General features: G+C 45.9%; 1 protein-coding gene across 1 annotated transcript in view; it reads left to right on the top strand.

The window, feature by feature from the left end:
- The window catches only part of HYDIN (HYDIN axonemal central pair apparatus protein), a 352,840-nt gene that overhangs the window by 314,981 nt on the left and 18,203 nt on the right, over positions 1 to 19,656 (top strand). The window contains exons 65-76 of the mRNA XM_079759605.1: positions 1,308 to 1,468; positions 4,158 to 4,255; positions 5,048 to 5,237; positions 6,385 to 6,597; positions 7,066 to 7,204; positions 8,232 to 8,397; positions 11,798 to 11,945; positions 12,569 to 12,776; positions 13,275 to 13,496; positions 15,491 to 15,660; positions 17,271 to 17,469; positions 19,260 to 19,418. Of these exons, the coding sequence (XP_079615731.1) occupies positions 1,308 to 1,468; positions 4,158 to 4,255; positions 5,048 to 5,237; positions 6,385 to 6,597; positions 7,066 to 7,204; positions 8,232 to 8,397; positions 11,798 to 11,945; positions 12,569 to 12,776; positions 13,275 to 13,496; positions 15,491 to 15,660; positions 17,271 to 17,469; positions 19,260 to 19,418 (2,073 nt within the window). The remainder of the gene's footprint in view (positions 1 to 1,307; positions 1,469 to 4,157; positions 4,256 to 5,047; positions 5,238 to 6,384; positions 6,598 to 7,065; positions 7,205 to 8,231; positions 8,398 to 11,797; positions 11,946 to 12,568; positions 12,777 to 13,274; positions 13,497 to 15,490; positions 15,661 to 17,270; positions 17,470 to 19,259; positions 19,419 to 19,656) is intronic.

The following is a 19,656-nucleotide window of genomic DNA, read 5'->3' as shown; positions in this document are numbered from 1 at the left end:
ACTGGATCAGAAAACTGTGGTACATCTACACAATGGAATACTATGCTGCCATAAAAAAGAAGGAATTCTCATCATTTGCAGCAACCTGGATGGAATTGGAGAACATCATGTTAAGTGAAATAAGTCAGTCAATGAAAGAAAAATACCACATGATCTCACTCATTTATGGATAATAAAGAACATTATAAAATTGAACAAAAAGATAGATACAGAGACAGTAAAGCATCAAACAGACTGTCAAATTACAGGGGGAAGGTTAGGGAGAGATGGGGGAGATAAGAGATCAATCAAAGGACTTGTATGCATGCATATAAGCATAACCAATGGACGCAAAACTCTGGGGGGTGAGGGCGTATATGGGAGTGGGGTGGGGGGGGGCAATGGTAAGATATGTACACATATAATACCTTAATAAAAAAAAATGGAAAGAAAAAAAATAGATATAGCAGACAAAATATGTCTTAATTGACTGTTAATGTTACTAGTAAAGTCAACAGTAGGCTATTCATAGTTAAGTTTGGGGGGAGTCAAAGTTATACAGAGTTCGGTGCCCCTAACCCCCATATTGTTCAAGGGTCAACTACACTATAAAATAGAAAATTCATTGGAATTGGATTGCACCTATAAGTCAGTTTAGGAAGAATTGACAATAATATTATTCCATCCTTTCCATTAACAAGGTATGTCACTCTATTTACTTAGGTCTTTAAGATTTTTTTACTACCATTTGGTGTCTTTAATAGTATTAGGACTCTTTAGATTTTTTTATTTGTTCTTGGGTCAATTTTATTAAATTATTTTTTAGGAATTTGCCCTTCAACTAAGTTTTCATATATATTTCCATAAAATTATTCATAATATTTTTACCATATGTTTAAATATGTAGGATCAATAATAATGTCCCCTTTTTCATTTCTGATGTTGGTTATTTGTATTTTTCCTGATCAATCTCATCAAAAGTCTTTCAAATCTTTTCAAACAACTTTTGGCTTTGTTGGGCCTTTCTGTTTTAGATTTATTTTCTATTTTATTAATATCTGTTCCTATCTTTATGATTTTCTTCCTTGTACCTTCTTTGGAGTCTGTCTGACCCCAAACTCATCTCTGTGCAGTTCTGATGCCCTCAGTAATTTCTCATTTCCTTCCCATTTATGAGTCATTTTAGGTTTGCCTTAACCTTTTATTCTGGAACATGACTTTCCGAATCGGTGTTAATTTGCAGTGTAGAATAGTGTGCTGTTATTCCCCATGGTGTCCCTGTGACAGCTGGCTGTGCATCACTGAGGGCGCGGCTGCCTTTGTTACAGGTGATAGAGACGGACCCTGAGCCTGCGCACTCAGTACTGGAAGAGCACTACCGAGAGCTGATGCTTCAGATCAGCGCCAACGTGAACTTCGCGTCCTACCAGTGCCAGACGAGCGATGTGCGCTTTAAGGACACGCTAGTTTACCAGACCCGAGTGTTTCAGTGAGTCATCAAAAGCCTCCCAGCACTCAACGTTCTTTCATCTCATCATTCACTCAGTCTTAATCAAACATGCATTCAGTGTCTACGACAGCATATACCAGGCGTCACCTGTCACATGCACCAGAGTGTCTTCGTGGCTCCAATGAAATACTCAGACCCACAAAGCAATTGAAGTTTACACTTGAAATCAAGATATAGGCAGGAAACTGGCATCAGCTGATCAGCTTCAGTGGGAAGAGTCCATACCACCACCTAAGAACTATGTGGGGCCCCGGGTGACAGCTCAGAAAATATCCACGCTAGCGGGGATAGGGTCCATCCTTAGCTAAGAAGCCCCGTGACCAACAGAAGCAACATTTCTCATGACTACTCCATAGGTGTTGCTTCCAGGATCCCTGCAGGGGACATGCCCAGTTACAAGAGTCACTGTACTCAGAGAACCCCACAGCTATAGCTTCCCTCCAGATAATCATCATTCCTCCAGACCAGTTACAGTTTGCCAAGCGGGGTAACACCGCTGGCATTTCTCCTTTATTTTCCAGGGAAACTGAGCTAGAAATTTAGTTCAAAGTCAGAATTGTCCTTAGAGGAGAAAGGGTTATATTAACCCTTCACCCACACTCAGACGCAGGGATACAAGGATGCCATGGGTCCTGCTCTCAGAGTTCATAGTCTCGGGTGGGGAGTAGGGGAATAGGTGACAATAGGAATAGGTATCATGGCAGCTGCAGCATGGTGTCCTGTGTAGGCAGTAGGAGTGCCTAAGGCAGCCCTAACCTGTTTGGCTCAGTGGATAGAGTGTTGGCCTGTGGACTGAAAGGTCCCAGGTTCAATTCCGGTCAAGGGCATGTACCTTGGTTGTGGGCACATCCCCAGTAGGGAGTGTGCAGAGATCGATGTTTCTCTCTCAACGATGTTTCTAACTTTCTATCCCTCTACCTTCCTCTCTGTAAAAAATCAATAAAAATATATTTTTTAATAAAAGAGTGCCTAAAGCAGACCAACATGGGAGAGACAGAGTGTCAGGGAAGGCTCCCCAGACAAAGTGGTGCCCCAGCTGAATTTTGGAGACCAGATAGAAGGTAGCCCAGTGAAGAAGTGAGAAAAAAAAAGGCCTTCTAAGCTCTCTCTGCTTAGAAAGGGCTGTGACTAATCTTTGAGAATTACAAAAACAAGAATGAAAACCACTGACATTTCTACTTTGTAAACATTAGTAATTAACTTGTTCAACTCACTTTGCATTTGGTGCACTAGAAGTGTCCTCTCAAGTTATTATAGCAGCAAACGGCACAAGGAAAGGAGTGGGATCTTCTGCTGGTGCCCATTGCACCTAAAGCAGGGATCCGCACGCTATGCCCATGGGCCCAAGCCAGCCAGCCACCTATTTTTGTAATTGGGTTTGTTGGCACAAGGCCGTGCCCATTCGTTTGTGCATCGTCCGTGGCTGTGTTTGCACAATAGCAGAGTGAGGGATGGCTGCAGAGACCTACTGCATGCAAAGCCCAAAAAATCTTACTCTCTGGCCCTTTACCTAAACCCAGAATTCTTTTTGTGAAGACTACTCTGTGCCACTAAGATTCCTCCACTTTATAAAAACTTCCTTTAGGCTGAAGGCCACTACTCACGCATTCACACCGTGAATATAAGCCCCTGAAGTCAAAGCACTTGACTTCAGACATGCCTGCTGGTCTACCTGGATGGGATAATAGAGATCTAATCCCTAAACCCATCCTAGACCTCCTCCCCTAAAACCAGGAGAGCATTGTTTCTTTCTCTTACACAATCATTTTCTTTCTCTTTTATTCAATCCTCACTTAAGCATATTTTTTCCATTGATTTTTAGAAAGAGTGGAGGGGAGGAGAGAGAAAAAGAAACATTGATGTGAGAGACACATCAATTGGTTACCTCCAGCATGCGCCAAGGGGCTGGGGGAGGGGAGTCAAGCCTACAACTGAGATATATGCCCTTGACCCAGAATCAAACCTGAGACTCTTCAGTCCGTGGGCTGATGCTCTAACCATTGAGCAAAACCAGCCAGGGCCACAATCATGTTCTTGTATCAAGACCTCATCCTCCTGCTGTCACTGTCTATGATCAAGTTTAATAGTGGTTCCAGAAAAAGCTTCTCTCTCCCACCTCTTGTCTTAGAGCAGAGAAACTTGAGGCAAGAAGAAGCTCCACTGGTTCAGAATTTGAGACAAATATCTCAGCCATGAAAGCATCTCAGGAAGGGGTCAGATGGCTTCTGAGGACAGGGGCATTGTTTCTGGCGGGAAGTGATTCAGGAAGGGAAGGGACTATGGAATTTGCACCCCAGGAAGGTACTGTCAGGTGAAATAGACTTTTGTTTCCTCTCTCCTGGGAATTTTTCAGGATTACCATGACGCATGCTGAGAGTTCATTGCATAAAGTGCCAAGGGTATGCAGGATGACTTTAAGGGCTAAACGTGGATATTTTCACTTTCAATGGCTATGCATATATTTTGTGTTTTTGGAAGGAAATGTCATTGGTACATCAAATGCCTGATTTCAGATAACGTTGCTTAAAACTTGTCTTTTGAAGAAATATTTTAAAAGCAAAATGGCTTGACCTAAAGGGAAAAGTAGCAGTGTAGATGACGGATGTGCCGACAAGACACAAATCATTTGCAGCACATTTCTCAAATGCGTTCCCCCATCTGTGTGCAGGTTGGAGCTGGTTAATACAGGAAGTGTGCAGCTGGAATTCAACTGGATCTCGGAAGAGACAGCAAAGACTGTCAGCTTTGCAATGCCAGATAACCACGGTAAATGCGATGGCAGGAAAAACCAAGGGTGTGCGCAGAGTCCCCGGTTAGTAGAAGAGCCTTGCTCCATCGGCCCTCCCAAAGAGCTATGGAGGAGCAGAGCCAATGCTTCCTGATGTCTGTAGAGCCAATGGGGCCCGAGAAACTCAAGAGCTGACCTCTGCCCTCCTGGGGCCTGGCCCCTGCCCACCCCCGCCCCTCACAAGGTCAGCATCCCAGCTCAGATCCCTAGGGATTTTCTCTTTTAGATCTTAACCTTTTAGGAGATTACAGATCCTTGGAGACAATGGTGAAAGCTAAGAGCTGTCTCCCCAGGAAATTACATACCTTGCCCAACTTGCAGCTGATGCACGTGAAGCACTTTAAAAAGGGACCCAGCACTTGGCAGGAAAATATCCATTATTCCTGCTTCAATATTGCAGATTCCCAGACCTTCCAAGTGGGCCCTTTTCCGTGGGCCCTGGATTGTGAACTCCTACTTTAAAACAGTGGTTCTCCAAAAACTATGTTCACTGCCCATTCTTTTTAAGGCACAAGACCCACAGGTATCTACTTGACCCACTCCCTTGGACCAAAAGGAAACAAATTTAAAAACTTGATGGAATTAATGACAATATTTTTTTCACGAGTCACCTGTGAGAGCTAGGAGTCAATTCCTTACCCCTAGAGCCTAAAGTTAACTATATCTGCGAGAAGACCCTACAGAGGGGCCCTAAGGACCTGTGAGTGGGATGCCTTCTCCTTGTCCTCCCACTGCAAATGCAATGTCACTGGCTCTCTGTCTGTCCCCAGGTTCGCAAAAGGATCTGCTTAGCCAGTGCAGCACCATGGACAGCGCCGTGGAACACTGGACTGAACCTACCCCACTGTCCTTCTCTGTGGATCCCGTCTCCGGCCTTGTGCCGGTGGGGAAGGCTCAGAAGATCAAAGTGAAATTCTCCCCATTGGAGGTTGGAGACTTCGAGAGCACTATTTTCTGCCAGTAAGGAGATGTGCTCCCCAGACAAAGCTCTGCCACTCCTGTCCCTCTTCTCTGTCACCACTACCACCATTCTCCACAGCCCCAACTTGCCACATTTCACCTTGGAAAGATTCAAAGGCGCCAGCTTTTGGAGAACAAGGAGAATGGAGTCTTTTGTGTTGCTCAGCAACCCTCTCTAGACCCTTCCTCTGCCCCACTTCTCTCTTCCTGGCCCCAGACAAAAGTCCACTGGGCAACAAAATAGTTGGCAGCCAGATGGATTCCAGTCCTGGGACAACCTAGGAAGGCTTTCTTGTACCTTTACTGATACCAGGTTTCCCTAACTATAAAATGCAAGTAACAATAGCACCTTGCAGAGTTCGAGTTAAGACTGAATGAGGTAACTCACTGAAGCTTAGAACAGTGCCTGGCACACAATAAGCACAACAAGCATTAGGTGGTGGGGACGGTGGAGGTTGCAGACCTGGTGCATGGTAAACAAGGAAGAGATGGGGTCCAGACCCAGGTAGAGACAATCAATCCAGTAACTCCTGGCCATGGAAGTCCCTGATGTGGTACTCACTCCCAGGGAAGCTCCATGGAGAACTACTACAGAAGGATCCCATGAACCATGGCTGAGTATGGCAGGAGCCATAAGAGCCTCCTGCAATCACATTGCAGGGACCCTCCTGCACCTGGGCCACCTCAACTTGGATCTGGGGCTGAAAGTCTGCTCACATCCAGTTCACTTTCTCCGAGGAGCTCGGGATACTTTCTTAGGATCTCGGCATCACTTTCTGTATCCCACAAATGCCTCTGAGAGGGCCAGAGGGTAAGCCTCTGTGCTCATTTTACAGCAGGGAGATTTTCTCAACCCTGGTGTAGGAAGTACCTACGTAACTTAAGTACACAGAAGATACCAGAATTCAAGCTCCTCATACTCAGCCTATTCATGCATTCATCCACTTAACCACTAATTAATGAACACCTACTATGTAGCGTGTACTGGTCAAGACACTGAGGTTATATTGTTGACCAAGATAGACCCAGCCTCTGTGCTCATGGAGCTCATATTTTAGTAGATGTAATATTCGTTTCCAACCAACTAAGAAAGCAACAATTGGCTAAAACTAAATATAAATAAATAAAAGTAACCATATCCTCTCAGGATTCCCAACCTACCACCTGGAGAGCAAGGCCCAGTCATATCAGCAAAAGGGCGGAGCTTCTTGCCTATCTGCCACTTTGAACTGAAAGAGTCAGACTACATCACTGGTCATCGGCGCAACCCGGATCTCCGAGGGCCTGGTGGTGGGCCTCTGGACCCAAACACCCGGGTGATCGAGTTCAACAGTGTGGGCATAGGAGGGAAGAATCTCCGGTGAGTTGCCTCAGTTTGCATCAGTTGCATTCATATCAGTCAATCCTTCTAAAAAACTCAGAGGTAGAATTCAGAGACTCGAGCTGGATGGGTTCCTAGAAGCAGCTTGATATGCTGGGGTTTGACTTGAGAGAGCTGCTACAGTAAGAAAGCTGAATTCAGTTTCCTTAGTTTTGACACCAGGGAGGGTTTAGAAGGCATAAAATCTCTAACCACCACCTTGACCACAGAGGATCACTGGGACAGAAGGGCCCTCGGCACCATTGTTACTCCAAAGTCCGGAGCTCCAGCCATACGTTGGACCACCACATGAGATGTGGTTTTCATTTCTACAGTAAAAAAGTATCTGCAACAGTTCTGGCTCCCATGTAGGGGGACCGAGCCAGGGCAGTTAGGTCCTGAGAAAGTTTCTCTTAATCCTCAACCCTCCCTCTTACTCTCTGCTGTCAATTCTTCCCCCTTGGCCAGGTCGTTTACAATCCTGAACCCGACCACTAGCATCTACTGCTTCCGCTGGGTCTCTGAAGAAATGGAAAGTCTCCAGAACCCTTCAGCCTTCACCTGCCTTACAGAGAAGGGCTGCATCCACCCTGAAAAGAAAGCTGAGGTGTGTGTGTGAATGAGGACCACTTGACCCAGGACTTCAATCATTTTCTCTCTCTCTCTCTGCATAACAATTGTGCTGTAGACCAGAGATAGAGTTAAGGAGGACAGCCTAAGGGTGCATCCATCCACAAGTGTTTTTTGAGTAGCTACTATATAGGTTAGGCAGTTCTCATGGACAAGACAGACATGAGCTCACTTGTTTGGCAATGGAGAAGCAGATCTTTAGTATTTATAGTTTTAAAAATTGAGATTATTAAAGCAGGACAGGGAAGCTGGACACCCACTAGAGCCTGGACACTATAGGACAATGTTATTTTTGTCCAAGGGACTGACAGCAGTGAAAGGACACAGATGTGTTTTCACTTGGTCAGGACAAAAGTCAGAACAGAACACTGGAGTCATGTCCCATGTCTCAGTCCTACTGTTACCACAGTGACATAGGTTAGGGGGTCCAGCTTAAAGAAACATGAGCTCGCTGGTCAAAATAGATCTGCGGGTCCCATGTCCTGTAAGTCCTACAGGGAATCTTAGAGGCAGAAACAAACCCGAGAAACAGAAATTATGGATTCGGATGCCTCCAGGAAGGTCATACAAATGCATGATGCAAGCCAAGGGGACCCTGACAGGGAGTGCTGGGCAGAGCTGGCTGGCTGGCCACAGTGCTTCTCCGGGCACAGATCACCACCACACAGACAAGTGGGCCCAGGGTTGCCAACTCTCCCAGACTTCTCGGGAAAAGTCAAAATTCCAAATTCCTATCTGAATCTCTCCATTTGTGCATGTCATCCAATATGGCAGCCTAGCCAACAGAAGCTGCGGATGGTGTAGACCCGCTTAGAAAGACCTATGGGCAAGCAGGGCAATCAGACAGTACAGCCAGACTTGCATGCCCTTCAGAGAAGGTAGAAAGGTGGTGGTGACCTGGTAACACCAGCCATCAGAACCCCAGTGCCGACAAGCCTCTACGGGCATGTGGGGTAAGTAAACAGAAGTGCCTCTTACCACTGTGTTCCAAACTGTCTTCTCAGATTATCTTCCAGTTCATGCCTTTGCAGCTGAAAATCACAGAAGCATTCTGGACTTTCTCAGTCCCCGAACACAACATCACAGTCCCTTTCCTGCTGGTAGGCAAAGCCTCTGACCCTCTGGTCAATCTGGACAAGTCCCACATCAACTTCAGCTGTCTCCTCATTGGTAAGGCTGCCCTGGTGGTTTACGTTTCCAGTTGGCGTGACCGATAGGGGAGGGAAGTGGGACCAACCCCGCCATGTGCTCCAGGAGCAGCCTGGGGTGGGGACTTTCCCTGGCGCCTTCCAGAAGCATGCCTGAGGGCCTTTCCCACTGTTCACAAAGCCACAAAATATTTACCTCTCAATCCAATTTCCACCAAGGATATTCTGAACCCATGCACTCATAACCAACGGAAATTTAGGAGCCTGGCTGCAGATCCTCCTCGGAAGATTCCTTTAGGGCCTGGACTGACTGTCTTCATTTCCAGAGCCTCATGTCAGCCCCATCCTACGTGTGTTCCCCATATTATGGGCTATATTTGTTTGCTTCTTGGTGTGTGCCACAGTGGTCAGATTTCTCTGCCATCCTTTCATGCATGTATTTGGTTCAACAAATATTATCGAACCCCTTGTATGACCTAGGCTCTCTTCTGTGAGAAGATACAGCCACAGTTACTACCCTCATGATGATTATATTCTAGGAACAGGAAGCAAACTACCAAAAATAAAAAAGCAAGATATATAGCATGTCAGATGCTGATAAAGGAGAATAAAGCAGGCTAGAGAGAATGAAGAATGCTACTTGGAAGTGGGAAGGTGATACTTGTGGATGTGTTGTGTGTGTGTGTGTGTGTGTGTGTAATTGTGTGTAAAATACAACTAAAGCCAGAGGATTTTTTAGTAGTTTGATTTTTTTATTATAAAAGTAAGCTAATCAATGTAGTGTAGTATAAGGAAAAGCTTAATAATCTCTCCCCACCCATCCTATCTCATCCTTCCCTTTCCATCAAAGAAATCCAATGCTAATAATTTGATATGTAATATTTCCATGCATTTTTCATTAGATACATATAAGTTGGCAGGAGGAAATTGTGGTGTTTAGTAAGATTTTCAAAAATAAGTGAACAATGTATCATAAGAATAATAACAGCAAGACAAACAGAAATTAATCTAGGAATGCAAGGCTGGTGCATTTCAATATAATCATTACATTAACCACTTAAAGAGCAACCATGTGATCATATTAATACATACGGAAAAGTCATTGCTAAATTCAGCAGACGTTCTCAACAAAAACTCTAATAGGAAAAGAGGAATGGAGGAAAATACTTGAATAAAGAAGGTTAACTAAAATCAAGAGGCAAATGTTATCTATGTATATAAAAGGCTGTGTCCATCCAACCGGTAGCTATGACGCACACTGACTACCAGGGGGCAGACGCTCAACACAGGAACTGCTGTGACGCGCACTGGCCATTTAAAAATAAATGGCACCGCGGACCTGGCACCGACAAACCAACACTCAGCTTCCCCCAAGTGGGACACAGGCCCCACCACCACCCTGGAACATCAGCCTACCAAATCGCAGCCAACGCTGCCAAGACCCACAGCCCAGCCCAACCCTGAAACAGTCATTGTGGGCGCTGGGTAATGACGTCACATAGCAACGCCCAGCTTCCTCTCCCTAGCAACTAGCATCCTTGGAGTTTCTTCAGCCCAGGAACCCGACTTGCTTTATAGCCAGGCGCAAACATTTCACAGTTTAACCAAATGTTTGTGAAGCGTTTTCCCATGCCTCATCTCATTTGATCCTCACATAAGTCCTGGAGTAGGTAGATAGGAGACTCAGTAGAATCCTATTTTCATTAGCAAGACAAGAATATCAATATTAAAATATTTCTTCTAATAAATTTCCTTTCAATGTGCATGAATCTGTGCACTGGGTCAGTAGTCAGATAATAAACCACTAAAAAGCACATCAGTTAAAATCAGTAATTAGGCAAGACTGCTCATTATTGTTGAACATTTTTTTAAATATATGTTTATTGATTTCAGAGAGGAAGGGAGAGGGAGTGAGAGATAGAAACATCAATGCTGAGAGAGACTCATAGATCGACTGCCTCCTGTACACCCCCTACTGGGGATCGAGCCCACAACCTGGGCATGTGCCCTTGGCCAGAATCAAACCTGGAACCCTTCAGTCCACAGGCCGACGCTCTATCCACTGAGCCAAATTGGCTAGGGCTTGTTAGAGCGACCCTGCTAGCGGTTCTCGACCTGTGGGTCGCGACCCACAGGTCGAGAACCGCTAGCAGGGTTGCCTGAGACCATCGGAAAACACAGATATTTACATCACGATTCATTAACAGTAGCAAAATTACAGTTATGAAGTAGCAACGAAAGTAATTTTATGGTTGGGGGTCACCACAACATGAGGAACTGTATTAAAGGGTTGCGGCATTAGAAAGGTTGAGAACCACTGCTCTAGAGAAAAGCAACACAAATACTAAATGAACAAGGTAATTTTTAGTAAGTGGCTGGATGCAGGACAAGTATACCAAAATCAATAGTGTCTCATTCTTTTAGTAGTAAGCACTTAGAAACAAACAAAAAAAATTCTATTTAGTGTTGACCAAACCTATATAACATCTAAGGATCAACATAACGAGAAAAGCACATGACGTATATGAAGAAAACTATAGAAATCTTATTAAAATGCTCCCAACCAAGATCTGAATATTTGTCAGTTCTCCCAAAAGTAAATGCAAATCAAGTTCCGATTAGAATCTCAGCTAGGGTTGCCAGGTAAAATACAGATACATAGTTACATTTGAATTTCAGGTAACAGTGAATAAATTTTAGAATCCGTATGTCAGCATAAGTATGTCCCATACAACATTTGAGACATACACTAAAAAAATGTTTGCTTCATCTGGTAACCTCAATCCCAAAGGATTACGGGGGGCGGGGGGGGGAGAGGCGGGGGGGGAGAGAAGTGGATAAAAATGATTCGAAAGTTTATGTGGAAAAACAAATTCTCTACAATAGTCAAGGAAAGTAAGAAAAAGCAAAATAGTGATAGCAATGCATTAGTCGGGGCCCTGTCAAGACTCATGACATGCACAAGGTCTTATTTAAAGCGTTCAATGCAGGGGGCCTTCCTGCTTTACAAAGGTATGGGCAGAGTTAATGGGCCTATCAGGGAAGGTGAAGCCCCATTAGCAAAAGAAGGAAGCCATTGGGTCTGAAGGAACCAGGAGGGAAAGCAGTGTCGCCAGGTCCCCGGAGAGCTGGGACTGAGCCGAGGAGCCATCTAGCAGGAGCAGGCAACTGATGGGGTCAAGTTCTAGAGTAAGAGCTGGACTCCCTTCAGGGGAGGAAGGTCACTTGTAGAGCGAAAGGAAGAAAGAGGTAGTCAAAGGCTGAGGAGCTTGGAAGAGGAAAGAAAAGAAGTTGGAGAATCTCTTGGAAGAAGACTTGCTCTTGCCTGTCGAGCAGTATCTGCTGAGATACTGCAGGAGCAGGCAGGTGGCTGCTCCCACCGAGGTCCAGGCTGCTCCTGAGGGCTGATGTTTCCTCCTCAGGCCGAGAAGCCCGGGAGACCGTGCAGATCATCAACAGGGAGGAGCAGGGGTTCAATTTTGCCTTCCAAGACAACTCCCGGTATTCTGAAGGTTTCACCGAAAACCTGGTCGTAAGTCCCATGGAAGGCTGGCTGCCGCCGATGTCCAGGTAAAGAAATAGGAAGGCCCCCAAGACTTCAACCTCCCAAAATGGCCGGAGTCCCAGGCCTGGCAGCCAAGAGAATCCCTTAGATATTAACAATTCCATCTCTGTCCTACTTATTCCCTGTTATTCATTTTCCTGATGAATTGTTTAGTATTGAGAATTTTAAGCCCTTGTTTTCAGTATTTTCTGTTATATATATATATTCTTTTCCTTGCTATCTACTATATTTGTAAATCCATAAAGCAATGTCCTGCCTTGCCTTGCCTGGAAAACCTTCAAAATTCATAATTTGGCCTGGCTGGTGTTGTTCAGTGGTTGAGCATTGACCTATGAACCAAGAGGTCACGATTCAAATCCTGGTCAGGGCACATGCCCAGGTGGTGGGGCATGCAGGAGGTAGCTGATCAATGATTCTCTCTCATCACTGATGTTTCTATCTCTCTCTCTCTCCCTCTCCCTTCCTCTCTGAAATCAATAAAAAGATGTTTTTTAAAAAAATTCATCATAATTTGGAGTTATAATACCTTTTCCTCACAGTGTATCTGCTAACCTATTGGGCTCATGTTCTTTAGCTGGTTGTAGCAGGTGGCCTAGTCAGCTAATCTGCTGTCATCTTCCCCAATCAGGTTACAAATTGACATTTTCTTCACACCAAAGCAAGAAGGAGATGTGAACTTTAATTTGATCTGCAATGTGAAAAGGAAAGCCCACCCTTTGACCTTAAATGTCAAGGCTGAGGGCTACACTATGAATGCGGAGATCAAGTGCAAAGACAGGACTGGCTTAATCACTTACTTGACTCCCAATCAGACGACCGTTGTCAACTTCTATGAGGTAAAGGTGTGACAGGGCCTTACTCCCTCTTGGTTTCCACGCTGGCTGGGAAAGGCAGTACCAGTGACTATTATTAGCTGAATCTCTCTGTTTCAAACACCAGGGAGACCAGGAGAGCAGAAAGGTACCAGGAGCTGCTCCATCCCCAGAATGTGTATGATTTTGATATGAATGTTTTCTTATTTTTCAAGGGATGGAGAGACAGTAGGGAAGGGGAAGAATGCTGTGTTAAGCACATAGGCAGGTTGTTTGGCTACCGAGGGAGGTCTAAGAACTAAATGGCCCTCTTACTCTTCAGATATGAGGGGCCCCAACACTTGAAAGCTCTTGCTGGGATATCTGGCCACATTAATCTAATGATGTTCAACTCGCTGACATCATCGGCCATTTCTATTTTCCAAGGCATATTTCCCCCCAACATGTTGCATATCCTGATCCCAGAGGGGTGAACCATGGTTTGCATTCACTCAACATCCTGCTCTGTGCTCTGTCTCTCAGGTGGAGCTGAATGAATGTGTCCAGTGTGAGTTCACCTTTATCAACACTGGGAAGTTCAACTTCAGCTTCCAGGCAGAGCTCTCCGGCCCCAAGGCCCTGGTGCAGTACTTCGAGTTCTCACCCACGGAGGGCAACGTGGATGTGGGGCAGAGTACATCCGCCAGCCTATCTTTCCAACCATTTAAGAAATGTGTCTTGAAGGGCCTGGAACTCAGAATCAAGGTGAGACCATTGAACACTGTCCAACACTGAAAGCACTCACAGCATCCTGTCTTGGAAGAATAATTGTTCTGAGTGTTTCTGGTCTTCTCCATCCTGCCAGAAGCTCCTGGGGAGTGGCTGTGTTGGAGATAGTCCCATACTCTCTATTCGTGGCCTCCACCCAGGTGCCTGGTGAGAGTCAACTAAAAAGCAGTTAAGTGCCCATGCATTGGTATATCATGCAGCCATTAAAATAAATAAAGGAGCCCAGGAACCAAGAGGTCACCGGTCTGATTCCGGATCAGGACACATGCCTTGGTTGTAGGCTTGATCCCCAGTAGGGGCCATGCAAGAGGCAGCCAATCAATGATGTTCCTCTCATCCATGTTTCTATCTCTCTATTCCTCTCCCTCCCTCTCTCTCTCTCAAAATCAATAAAAAGCATATTTTTACAAAATAAAATAAAATAAACAAGGAGATTGATGAGAGGTGGAGAGAGACAGGAGAGAGAGAGAGAGAGAGAGAGAGAGAGAGAGAGAGAGAGAGAGAACATGTACAACATTTTCCAAGGTAAGTTATCAAATGAAAAACCAATGAGTTGGGATGTCAGCGGGGATGGCAGAGAAGGGTCTCAGAAAGGCTGCTCTTCTGAAGCAATGAGAACACTGGAAAAAACTATCAAAATCAACTTTTTCAGAACTCTCTAAATTAACTCTTTCACCCTCAGCACATTGGCCTTTGACCTCATTCCTGTCATCTCATGGTCACAAGCCGACCATCCCTCCTGCAGCCCTATGTCTGCATTTCAGAGTGGAAATAAGGGGAAGAGCCTGGAGCCAAAATACTTTCCCAACAAGACTTTGACTCTTTATTGAAAATAGGTCACCTTTTGTTTACATCCCAATGACCAAACTATGTCTGACGGTCACTTTTAGCTGCAAGGAAGAATGGGAAATCATACGGTTCTTGTCCTTTTACACCTGACTTATTTCACTCAGCATAATGTGCTCAAGATCCATTCATGTTGTTGCAGATGGCAATATTTCATCTTTTTATGGTTGAGTAGTATTCTATTGTGTATATGTACCACATCTTCTTTATCCAGTCATCCACTGAAGGACATTTAGGTACCATATGATTTCACTCATATGTGGGATATAAAACAAAAAGCAACAAATGACCATAAAACACAAACATACAGACAAAAAAAAATAGAGTGATAGATACAGACAAATTATGGTGGTTACGAGAGGGGAAGAGGATAGGGGACAACAAATAGGTAAAGAGGGTCAATACAATGTGACGGAAGGAAACTAGAATTCAGGTGGGGAACACACAATAGAGTACACAGATGTCATAAAGTTGTACACCTGAAATTTATATAATGTTATTAACTCATGTTACTGCAATAAATTTAACTTTTTAATGTTTTAAAAATGGGAAATCAAGTATTTTCACCTGGGCACATTGACAACAGTTAGAGTCCTGTTAATAAGGAAGCCCTGGGAATCAGATATTGGAGAGTAGTAGTTTTTGCCCTCAAGATGAATCATTGCTTCAGGAACAAAGCAAGAACCAATGTAGAGACTGATTCCAGAGTAGCCCATCTTGCTTTTCTTAAAAAACAAACTTCTGCCCAGCCAGCGTGGCTCAGTGTTTGAGTGTCGACCTGTGAACCAGGATGTCACGGTTCGATTCCTGGTCAGGGCACATGCCTGGGTTGTGGGCTCCACCCCCAGTAGGGGGCATGAAGGAGGCAGTCAATCAATGATTCTCTCTCATCATTGATGTTTCCATCCCTCTCTCCCTCTCCCTTCCTCTCTGAAATCAATAAAAAAATATTTTAAAAAAATAATAAAAAATAAACTTCTAACCTCTGAGTTAGAATCTGCAGATGGAACCATGGGACCTGTGTTTTTTTAAAACACTTGACTGCCTCCCTCCTTCACCTGAGGGCTTAAGGGCCCTTCCCTCTCTCTTCTAATCACACTCCACCTGCTGTTTCCTCCCCACAGATAAGCCACGGTCCATCATTTATGTGCAGCATCTCAGGCAATGCCGTGAGCCCTGCTATCCATTTCTCATTCACCAGCCACAACTTTGGGACCTGCTTCATCTACCAAGCCGGGATGCCCGCATACAAACAGACCCTGGTTATCACCAACAAGGAGGAAACAGCTATGAGGTGAGCAGACTTCCCAGAGCCCCCAGATGAGTCTGCGGCTCCTGGTGGGTCCTACAGCCTGTAGGCAGGTGGCGTGCAGCCACGACAGAAGGAGAAGGGTTATGGGGATGAGTCAGACACAGGTGGACATGAATCCCCAGTCTCTTTTCCCCACCACTGACACTGATGCTTGGAGAGCTGTGGGCTCCTCCACTGAAAATCCCCTTCCTGAAGTGAGGAGGCAATGCCAGATGATCTGATGAGAGGATTGAGGGCCTCCATTGATTTTCCTCATGTAACAGATGTGGGAATGGAAATTTGGAGAGTTAAAAAGTGAATTTCTCAGGCCAGTGACCTCACAGAAAATAGTAGATCTATACTGAGCCTAAGCCTTCTAATTCAAATTCAGCCTCTTCACACCATCCAGTATAGAATGTCCCAGTCCAGGGACATTCTGGACCCTATTACAGACCTAACAAAACAGAAGCTCCAGAAATTGGCCGAGGGACCTGCTAGATTAGTGCTATGCAATAAAGCTTTCCTTGACAATGAAAATGTTATATATCTGCACTATCCAGTATGGCAGCCTATAGCTATGATTAGTGAAACTGAGGAACTGAGTGTTTTATTTTATTTTATTTTATTTTATTTTATTTTATTTTATTTTATTTTAAACTGGAGGCCTGGTGCATGAAATTCATGCACTGAGGGGGGGCGGTCCCTCAGCCCGGCCTGTACCCTCTCGCAGTCTGGGAGCCCTCGGGGGATGTCTGACTGCCAAAGAGGTGGGAGAGGCTCCCACCACTGCCTCTGTGCTTGCCAGCCATGAGCCCAGCTTCTGGCTGAGCGGCGCTCCCCCTGTGGGAGTGCACTGACCACCAGGGAGCAGCTCCTGCATTGAGCGTCTGCCCCTGGGTGGTCAGTGCACGTCAGTGACCGGTCGTTCTGCCATTTGGTCAATTTGCATATTAGCCTTTTATTATATAGGATTTAAATAGCCACATGTGCCTAGTTGCTACCATACTGGGTAACACGAGTCTAGGATCCTCCCTAGCTATGTGACCTTGGGCAAATTTTTTAAACTCTCTGTACCTCTGTCTCTTTGCCCAAAGTAGGTGATAATAATAGTACCTCCCCTGCCCAAAAGGTGTGGCTCAGTGGCTGTGCATCAACCTATGAACCAGGAGGTCATGGTTCAATTCCCAGTCAGGGCACATGCCCTAGTTGGGGGCCCAGTCCCTACTGTGGGGTGTGCAGGAGGCGGTGGATCAATGATTATCTCTCAACACTGATGTTTCTGTCCCTCTCTTCCTCTTCCTTCCTCTCTCTGAAATCAATAAAAACATACTTTTTTAAAAAAGAGCACTGGCAAAGGGTCATGGGACTTAGAGTTTGAGGCCTGATTTTGCCAGGATCTCATGGTGTTATTTGAGGTAAGTAGCTTGACTTTGCCCAAGAGAATGTGGGCTGGATCATTGCTGGGTCCTTTTCAGCCCTTAAATGCTATGACTGTGGGATATCAGGACAGGAAATCCATCAGGCCCAAGCTCAGGCAGGAGGGCGGGGACCAAATCAGTCCCCCTGGGTCAGCCTTCTCAGAACTTATGCACCTTCCTCCTGCTTTTCTCCAGCATAGATTGTTTGTACACCAATACCAACTACCTCGAGGTGAACTTCCGTGTGGATGTGATAAAGCCAGGAAAGTCCATGGAGATTCCAATCACCTTCTACCCTCGAGAATGTATCAGTTATCGAGAACTCATCCCCTTTGAAATCAATGGGCTCTCCCAACAAGTAGTTGAAATCAAAGGGAAAGGCACTGAAATGAAGGTAAGAGGAGATCCTCAGACTGGCAGCTTCCCTGCCCTTCCCAGCCCCCTTGGCCCACCTGAGCCCATCCCCTCCCTCCCCTCGCCCTCTCTCCTGCCCCTATGCTGCTCTACCACAGGTCAGCAGTCCCACTGAGGGGTGAATTAGCCAATCAGACTCAAGTGAGTCATGGATCTTACTCAATTCCAAACTTGACTGTATCAAAGGACAGGCACTAGAAAAACAGTCTTTGTCTTGGGGAAGTTTGGGACTGTCAGATGGAGGGTCCTGAGCTGGTCTTTCTCTCCCACTTTAGGGCATATTCTGTTTTCAGGTGTAATAGGCAAGACTTGTTTTAAGCAATGTATGCAGGCATATGTCTCAGTTGTGGACATCTTCCCTTAACAACACAGGGATGCACACTCTCCGGTGAACCCCAGCCCCAGGATTAGATGCTCTGAGGGCGTTCCTTCTTGCCAGGTGCTCCTAATAGGAAGGGAATTCTCCAGTCCTGCTGCTCATCCCTTTCTTCCAGGTGTCTGTCTGGTGGGAGTATTTGCATTTAACCAGTTAGCTGCCACGATATTTTGAATTTAATTTAAAAAGGTCCGCCGCTTGCACCTATAGACGCTTATGGCGTACAAATGGTTCACAGGAGGTTTTAGAAGTCTGAAGATCTCCCAAGAGTCTCAGGAATGCGTGGGACATGTCAGCAACCAAGAGAAAATGGGAGGGGTGTGTTCCCATGAAGCCAAAGGCGCACCAGGGCAATGCCACCTGGCGTGTCTGTGCCCAAGCCAGTGACAGGGTCACGTCTGATGTCATTGATTCATTCATTTGCTCGCGCTTTCATGCACTCACTCAGCACCCATTATGTAGCAGGTACTCTGGGAAAATCCAGAGGTGATTTAAGTATGTTCTCTGACTTCCAAGAGCTCACAGGCTGGAGCTGAAGATTCGCTTTTTTAGACAAAATGGAAACATGTGGGCCAGATATAAAGGCGGTTGGAGGGAGAGAGCTCAATTTAGGGACGGATGGAATGACCCTGACCAGTGGGTGCTGCTCACGGTGGGTCAGTGCCCTCCCGGAGGGGAAGTCGCGGCCTGATCGTCATCGGATCCAGGCCAGCACTGCGTTCCGTGCTTCCCATGAGGACTTGGAAACGTCCGCCTCTGCTGCCGCCATTGTAGTTCAAATCACCATCCTCCTCCCAGCCCAGGCTTTCTCTCAGGCCTCCTCCTGTCCATCTCCTCAGAGGAGTGAGCCGTGCTCTCACAAAATACACATTCAGTCGGGTCACTCCATGCTTCATGGGCTTCCTTCCAGAACAAAACCTGGCCACCCCTGAGACTTAATCTTCTCAATTCTCCCCCTCACTCCCAGCCACTGAGCACCCCCTCCAGCTCAGGGGCTCATTCCTCCCCCGGAGGTGCTCGCCAACCCCACCCCACCCTGACTCAGACGGACTAGATCCTACCCTTCCTCTAGCTCTCAGTGTAAACATGCCTAGGGAGGCGGGGGGGTTCCTAGACCCCCATCTCTCTCAGTCCCCTGTAGTGGGCTCTCCAGGTACCCTGAGCTTTCCCGTCACGTCTCTTAACCCAGTTGTAATTATGTCATTGTTGTTTAGTGGGCGTTTTATGCACGTAAATGTTATTGAGCGAGTGAAGGCTCATCTAATGTGAAGAATGGGGGACACTGAAAGTGAGGGGCCACCCTTGGCTCCCTCCCCACCCCCATAAGCGTGGGATATTCATTTTTCTCATTAACTGACAAACCCTCCCTCCCTGCTCTCTTTCCCGTCCCGCAGATTTTAGTCCTGGATCCAGCCAATAGGATCTTGAAGTTAGGAGCTGCCCTGCCAGGGCAGGTGGTGAAGAAAACGGTTTCGATCATGAACAACAGCCAAGCCCCGGTCACATTTAGCCAGTCAGTCCTGTTCTCGATTCCAGAACTCCGGGAGCCTAAGGTGGGTGCTCGGGGCTGCCAGTGGCCTCTCCATGCTTCCCTATGACATGAACGACCAGGCTAACATCACTAACAGTTCACAGTTCTCCTGCACCATCACTGTGCCCGGACATGCTAACAGCTTTCCATGTGCCGTCTCTGACCATCTTCACAGAAACAGCCCAGGGTCCGTGCTTTTATTATGCTCAGTTCACATCCAAGGAAACTGAGGCTTAAAGGGGCAACATCCCTCTACAGGG

This window comes from Cnephaeus nilssonii (assembly GCF_951640355.1).
Source record: "Cnephaeus nilssonii genome assembly, chromosome: 20".
NCBI lineage: Eukaryota > Metazoa > Chordata > Mammalia > Chiroptera > Vespertilionidae > Cnephaeus > Cnephaeus nilssonii.
This window is presented reverse-complemented; position numbering and strand designations above follow the sequence as displayed.